The sequence below is a fragment of the Rhizopus microsporus genome, assembly GCF_002708625.1.
Source record: "Rhizopus microsporus ATCC 52813 unplaced genomic scaffold scaffold_2, whole genome shotgun sequence".
NCBI classification, from domain to species: Eukaryota; Fungi; Mucoromycota; class Mucoromycetes; order Mucorales; family Rhizopodaceae; genus Rhizopus; species Rhizopus microsporus.
This window is the reverse complement of record NW_019671917.1, coordinates 1,951,823-1,958,797: the sequence shown is the minus strand read 5'-3', so window position 1 is coordinate 1,958,797 and position 6,975 is coordinate 1,951,823. Positions and strand designations below refer to the sequence as shown.

Here is a 6,975-nt window from a genome sequence, read left to right as displayed (position 1 = left end):
AAAAAAAAAAAAAAAAATAACATGCAAAAAGAAGATAATAGTAATATCAAACCGTATAGCATCTATTGGGCTTTCCAATGTACTTTATACTCCTCGGATTAAACGGACGATTCTTTAGTAAAGTAGCTGAGAAATCATACCAGATTCAGGCTAGTCAACAGCAACAAAAGACAGCTACAAATCCTGTTCAGAATGTAGCCTCTGGTATATACACGGTTATTTTATACATCAACTGTGGCATCACTGCTGCACTCTTGTCTAAAGTGCCTTTTATCGGAATCTTTCTATCTTTTCTGATGAACTGTATCATAACATCTTATTATTGTTTTGAGTAAGAATCTAACCTTAACCGTATTTCAGCTGACTAACCTTTCTCTCTCTCTCTTAGGTACAAGTGGGTCTATATGGGTTGGAATATTGAACAACGCCTATCCTATATGGAAAAACATTGGTCTTTCTTCTTGGGCTTTGGATTTCCAATGACCATTTTGACCTTTTTCCTTAGTTTTCTTCGATCTGGTGCCATATTCAACCTTGTTTATCCTTTTGTAAGTTGTAAAATATGCCGCTTTTCGTGTCTAATTTTTTTACAGTTCATCATCATGGCCATGTTGGCAGCCCCAAGAGCAAGTACACCATATAATCAAAAGTTAGCATCCGGTGTCAACGCTCAATCAGAATGGATACTGCCAAACAGAATCGCCATCTTTTACCCTGTAAGAAAACTTAATGATGTGGTCATTCTCATCATTCGTCTTGTCAGCGGTATACGCGTTTCTTCCGAAAAGAAAATTGAACAATCAAAGAAGGAACAATAATAATAAAAAAAATTTCTAAACTATTTATTACTTTTGTTCGTCTTGCGCTTTTTCACAGTGTGCAAGTCATCTACAGCCTTTGTATTTGTTGAAGCAGGAAGTACTTTTTGATCTATAAAATATACTATTAGTCAAAGTTTCTCTTTATATCTGTATATCTTTACCTTTATTCTCTATAAGTCTGTCCACTAAACCAGAGACAAGACCACCCGTCAAGAACTTCCTAGATACACCAGCAGGTAATATAGGCTTTTGCAATAATTGGTTCAGCTGACTCTTTAAACCATTCACCTTGGCTTTCTCTCGTTGAAGTTCCTTGTTGGACTTTTGATGACCCTTTCCTTGCATCATATCTTCGTCGAAATCGACATCCATCTCTTGTGCCAGTTTACGCATCCAATTCTCTTCATGAACCTGCTTTGATTCTTTATGTTGAATGGAATCAATTTGTCTTGCCAGCTCAACACGCTCCTTCATGGATCTTAAGATATTCAGGTCAACAGGGAACATGGGGTATTCTTCTCCCTTTCTCAAAGTCTGGCATAACTTTTGATACACCTTTGTTTCCTCTGGTCCACATAACAACAATGAAACACCATCACGGTTGGCACGAGCTGTACGACCACTTCGATGGACATAAATCTCTCCTGATCGTGGCAATTGATAATGAATGACGTGCTCAACCAAAGGAATATCCAAACCACGAGCAGCCACATCTGAAGCAACCAAGACAGCTTTATCATTTGCCTTAAATCTATCTAAATTCTTCAAACGTTGCTTCTGCTGCATTTGAGCGTGTAAACCGAGTACTTCAATGTTTAGCAATTTGAACACGGGCACCAGACGACGAATAGAGTCAATTGAATTGACAAAGATGATTGTACGACCAGGATAACGCGTAACAAAGTAGTAGACATACATATCCTTTTCGTTTTGAAGACATTCAATCTTGGCTTCCAACAGGCGAGATGCCACCATGTTTTCAGATGTGATGTCGATCAGTGCTGGTTCTTGATCAGCAAATTCAATACGACTCAAGAGATCATCCATTGTGCCTGTCGGTTGAGGTGTAATCTTTCTCTTCTTTGCCTTGACATTAAAGCGGATGTCTTTGTTGAGTGTTGCAGTAAAGATGAACGTCTGGTGAACGCCGAGATCTTGAGGCAGCACTTTTCTCGTACCATCTTTCACCTGTTCTGGCCAATCCGTTGTACTTTGTCTCTTGGTGGAAATCGAATTCAAAATGTTGGTCAGTTCTTCAAAGTGGCCCTTTTCTAACATACGATCAGCTTCATCAAGGACAAGGAATTTGATATGCTTCAACATGTCCATGTATTCTTGATTGCTTGAAAAAAGCTCCCAAAGACGACCCGGAGTGGCAACAATAATGTCAGGCTTGTTCTTTAATAATCTTTCTTGCTTTTGAACTGACATACCACCCACAATGGCCACACAGCGAGTGTCAGTAAACAATGCTATATTCGAGATATGCTCCTTCACTTGAATGGCCAATTCACGTGTAGGTGTTAAGATCAAACCGGCAAGTCCTTCTTTCTGATGGGTGGCGAGATAATGCACAATGGGAATACCAAAGGCCAACGTCTTACCGGAACCTGTTTCGGCTGAACCAACGATATCACGACCCCTCAAGGCTAAAGGAAGCGTCTTTTCTTGAATAGGTGTAGGCGCGCTGAATTTATGGTATCTCAAAGCATTTACAATAGGCTCAGCCAATTGAAGATCGTTCCAAGCAGATACATCAACAGTTGTGTCAATATCGTCTACTGTCGGTCGCTTCTTCCCTTCTGGTTTTTTCTTTTCTTCTTCTTTCTTAGGTTCTTTTTCAGTCACTTCTACTTCTTCTTCAAGTTTTTTCACTTGTGCCATCAATCTTTCCAGGTCTTTCTTTTTCTTTTCCAATAGCTTTTGTGCCTTTGTCTTTTTTGACTGTGTTTCGTTTTCCTTTTGCTTATTGTCATCATTTGGCTTTTCTGTAGTGTCTGTTATTTCCATGTCATCTCTTTCGATCTCGTCTTCGACTGTATCGATCTCTCCTTGTACAATCTTACTGTCTTTGTTATCCTTAGTATCAGCCTCTGTCTTGGCAGCCAATTCTTCATCAAATGTGTCCAAATCGTAGTATTTGCCTGTTTCCTCAATACTGAGAGGAGCAGTAGGCTCAGCCTTCTTTGTTGGTTTACGATCTGTTTTTTTGATTCTCTAAGAAAATAATAAACAACTCTGTTTTCTTTATTTTATTTTATTTTTTCCTTACTTTAAACTTGGCTACTTTTCCTGTTGTTTCGTCTCCTTCATATTCTATTTCAACATCACTAATTTCTTCCAAACACAGAAATCCTCCTACGTCGTCTGTCAAAAAAGCGTCTGAAGTTCCTGCTGATTCTGACCAATCCCAAGAATTGATGTCTCCTGTTAGCTCTTCATACTCTATTTGAGACTTTTTCTTTTTGAGATTGTTGTTGTTCTTCTTTTTTATGGCCATTGGATCAAAACGTTAGATCTCAAAAAATGATACAAAAAATTGAAATACAGTTTCCTTGTCAAAAAGCCACTTCTTTTTTTTTATGTTTACACTTTATTCGCACAAAATGAAACAACAATAACAACTTTTTCAATTATGTGTTATCTATGTGCTGACCACATTTATTTTATGTGTCTCTCAAAGAGACAGAACTCATTGTCTTTTTAATAATAAAGGACTGATGATCAAAATCATTAGAGTTGTTGATCTTGTGCGCGAATAACTGCAGACGTTTTTATTATTATTCAGAACAAACATTATCATCAGAAGATTCCAGCAAGCTATAGAATAGAGTCAAAACATAGAGCCTTTGATTAATAGCTTAGTTACCTGTATTGTTTGAGTAAGACACATTCACCACCATTCTCCAAGTCAATATTGTATTGATAAAAGTAACCCTCGGATGTGACAACCATGACTTGTGGCGTAGTACTACATAAATAAGGTTAATTAATGTAAAATGACATCTATAGAGATTATACCTGCTTAATGCCACTAAACTTCTTATACCCGCACTTGGTAACTTGAGTTGAGCAAAATCTCGAGTAGGCTCCCACATCTCGGTGATAACATCGGGTAAATAAGATCCAACACTTCCAGCTAAATTACGACCCAAGTGCATAGAAGAACGTCGAAGCATTTGACTATAATAAAATGAATGAGCCTTCACTTTTAATATGCCCCCTCTAGAACAAGACTCTTACCCAACACTAGAACCTCTTCCATTCACTTCTTTCTCTTGTAATTCCTTCTCATATGATACATGATTATGAACCGCGCCGGGACTGTTTCCGTTTGCCGCCAACTTGAAGATATGGACAGTTTCTGTGTCACTGGAAACACATAAAAGAGAACTGACTAGGTTAAATGACATGGAATAAATTTTTGCAGGATACGATCCTCGTCTGAACTGATAAACTTTGGTTGCATCCAGTGTCGAAAATATTCTAATCACGGTTCCCTACTAAAGTGTTATTATGACGAAAATGGTTTGAGCCTTATACGTACCTTTTCACTTGCTGTAGCAAGTAAAGTACCCTCAGAGTTCATTGACAGACAGCTGACAGGACTCTTGTGTGCTTGAACAATGTTTGTCGTTTGTGGACCAAGAGCGTCAAACAACTCTACATCTCCAGATACATAGAGCGTGTTGGAAGATTGGCTAGTTGGAGAAAAAGGTGAAGTAGAAGAACGTGCAGGATAAGCAATAAAGCAGTTTTCACTAGAAGGCGATAAGGCACAGATGGCTATTTGAAGTTTAATTTATTCTTTTCTTATATCTAAGGTATTCTCTTACCATTTGGATTGGGGTTGGTCTCGATGGTATGAAGCAGTTTCATGTTGCTGATATCATATAGAAAGATCTGCTCTTCCAATACTACAATCAGTCTCCTCCTGTTCATCTTTACAGCCAGGATAGCAGTAGGAAAAGATAATTCACAGATAGTTGTTTGCCTCTGTTATACATAAAAGTTACTATCTTTATCTTTTATCACACATATATTATATATGTATACTTTTGTATTTATAATCTGTAGTTGTCTTGGTGAGAGAGCAGGACATTCACCAGCGCCTACCAAGGCAACAAGTGAAGTACAAAAAAGCATTTCTACAATACCTGTTCCTCCTGATTCTATATACATTATATTCGACATTAGTATCATTACTTGTCTTAATTTGACTTTACGTTTTGAATAACATTTTCCAAAGGGATCACAGTTGTATATCCTATAGCCTCTTTCAGTTCCGACTGATATACAGCTAAAGTCTTGATTGAAGTTTAAAAAAAGGATCTCATTAGTGCTTTTATCTCCAAGGTTCATTCTCTTTATTTATTGCGTCGTGTGGGAAGGAAAAAAAAAGGTACAGTCTGGTGCATTGATGAACGGTGTTGACAAATCGCACTCGCTTAAATCACCCCAGAATATTTTGATTGGATAGAATAATGATGATGTTGGTATTTTCTTTTCGAATCAGAATAGAATAAAATACTTACAAGTGCAAAGAGCCAAACAAGTGGCTCTATAGTGCTGGCTAAAGCACTCTATTAAACGCAGCATTCCTTGATCTAATATTACAGCTATTATTAACATAATCTGCAAGAATCGATCGAATGTTCAATGCTGAGTTGACGTCTCAGTTCCAGACCTATCATTGGATGGAGCTGACAGTATTAAATAGAACAATTAGTACCCAGCTAGTTGTAACTAAGTAAAAGTAATTTACTGTTTCCACCATGAGCACTACCAGCTGAACACTGACTGCAAAGTTTCAACGGGTATACAATGGGCACATAGCCTATTTTGTAAATGATTAGGTCAGAACATAAACTTTAAGCGTTCGAAGTTTGGCAGATATATCTATTTGCGTTTTATCGGGACAGGAACTGGATCGATCAATAATGCTATTGCCATCATTTACACACCATTTAGCACAATTTTTCTCTGATATCTACATTTTTCATAAGCATCATAATGATATCACTATTATTTAATCAGTTTATTGAAAAAGATCTCCTTGAATTATATTTGTTGAGATGTCCTCAAGGTCATGATATGAGATTGCTGCAATGATAGTAACATTATGTCCTTCTTTATCTCTGCTTTTACAGCAGATTGTTCATCTTTTCGCAGCTCCTCTTCGCTGGCTTTTTATTAGTTCCAACCTATTGAAGACTTCGTTTGACCCGTTGGTAACGACAACGGATGTATTTCAACAAGACTGGCCGAGTGTTTATGAAAAATATACATCTTTAATTTTATTATCAACAAAAAAGATATTGCCTTGGCAACTGTCTCTTGGCAATGACATGATCATTTAACCATAACTAACGCCTTTTACTTTCATGTTATCATCCACATGAACATTAAGTCTGTCTGTTCTATAGTCCATTGTTATTATGCTATTAGCAAAAAGAACTCTGTTTGGCTTTGGTAAATCCTTGACGCGAACATACTGGAATGCATAAACATCAATAGTCTTAAAAACGCTCTTTTAGACATTTACCTCTCCCTCGGAAAGTGTGGTAGGTGCATCATCTTCGACTATATACTTGCCAACTAATTTTTCGTGCCATTGGTTTTGTTCACTTCCAGACATATTGTGCGTATTTTATAAAAGAAAAAGGAAAAAAAGAAACACTGGAAAGTACTTTCATTTTATATAGTTTACGTCAGGCGCTGTTTGAAAATGTCATGAGCCGTTACTGATAAAAAGCTTTATGTGGTACTTACACACTATATACCTTATATACACAGTACATCAGTTTAGAGACTCACTTATATAAGTGATTAGAAATCTTACTGAGGACTAATCGTAGGGGATAGCACCTAAACATTGAATGCAAATTCGGACGATTTATTCCGGACAAAATGCATAAACCGAATTCGTGATACATGAGCTTTCCGTGCGTGAGTTCAAGCACCCAAGTAACACTGTTCAAACGTGTCTGATCTATGAGATCAATGTACATATTGTTTAACCCTGTCAATAGTATTACCACTTTGTTTTGCAAAAGTGCTTGAGGTGACCTAAATGAATGTGCTTTATATCTCTTGATGCCAATACCGACATATTTATATGACCTTTAACTCAGTTAGATGCGGTGATAGACAA

The 6,975-nt window shown here is 37.2% G+C and overlaps 3 protein-coding genes across 3 annotated transcripts in view; 1 reads left to right on the top strand and 2 right to left on the bottom strand.

Annotated features, from left to right (window-relative positions):
* RHIMIDRAFT_64878 (uncharacterized protein) overlaps nucleotides 1-808 on the top strand; it is a 1,001-nt gene extending 193 nt beyond the window's left edge. Inside the window, exons 2-4 of the mRNA XM_023615512.1 lie at nucleotides 35-331; nucleotides 389-548; nucleotides 619-808. Of these exons, the coding sequence (XP_023470385.1) occupies nucleotides 78-331; nucleotides 389-548; nucleotides 619-654 (450 nt within the window). The 5' untranslated portion in view covers nucleotides 35-77 and the 3' untranslated portion in view covers nucleotides 655-808. The remainder of the gene's footprint in view (nucleotides 1-34; nucleotides 332-388; nucleotides 549-618) is intronic.
* Nucleotides 809-838: 30 nt separating this feature from the next.
* RHIMIDRAFT_234271 (P-loop containing nucleoside triphosphate hydrolase protein) lies at nucleotides 839-3,321 on the bottom strand (the record flags this gene model as incomplete). The annotated part of the gene is made up of 3 exons (XM_023608130.1): nucleotides 839-930; nucleotides 983-3,038; nucleotides 3,094-3,321. 3 exons carry the CDS (start codon nucleotides 3,319-3,321, stop codon nucleotides 839-841), a joined length of 2,376 nt encoding a protein of 791 aa, XP_023470384.1.
* A 171-nt stretch (nucleotides 3,322-3,492) lies between these two features.
* Nucleotides 3,493-5,340, bottom strand: RHIMIDRAFT_266647 (WD40 repeat-like protein). The gene is made up of 8 exons (XM_023611928.1): nucleotides 5,048-5,340; nucleotides 4,878-4,993; nucleotides 4,658-4,817; nucleotides 4,369-4,607; nucleotides 4,065-4,321; nucleotides 3,843-4,004; nucleotides 3,691-3,792; nucleotides 3,493-3,641 (listed from the first exon to the last, which is right to left on the bottom strand). The coding sequence occupies exons 1-8, from the start codon at nucleotides 5,181-5,183 to the stop codon at nucleotides 3,602-3,604; spliced, it is 1,212 nt and encodes a 403-aa protein (XP_023470383.1). The 5' UTR covers nucleotides 5,184-5,340; the 3' UTR covers nucleotides 3,493-3,601.
* Between the last annotated feature and the right edge of the window lie 1,635 nt (nucleotides 5,341-6,975).

Coding starts and splice junctions, on each gene's coding strand:
- RHIMIDRAFT_266647 (XM_023611928.1), bottom strand. CDS start 5,183: ATGAACCTTGGAGATAAAAGCACTAATGAGATCCTTTTTTTAAACTTC. Junction 4,994..5,047: donor TGGAAAATGTTATTCAAAAC/GTAAAGTCAAAT, acceptor TAATGTATATAG/AATCAGGAGGAACAGGTATT. Junction 4,818..4,877: donor TACAGATTATAAATACAAAA/GTATACATATAT, acceptor TATGTATAACAG/AGGCAAACAACTATCTGTGA.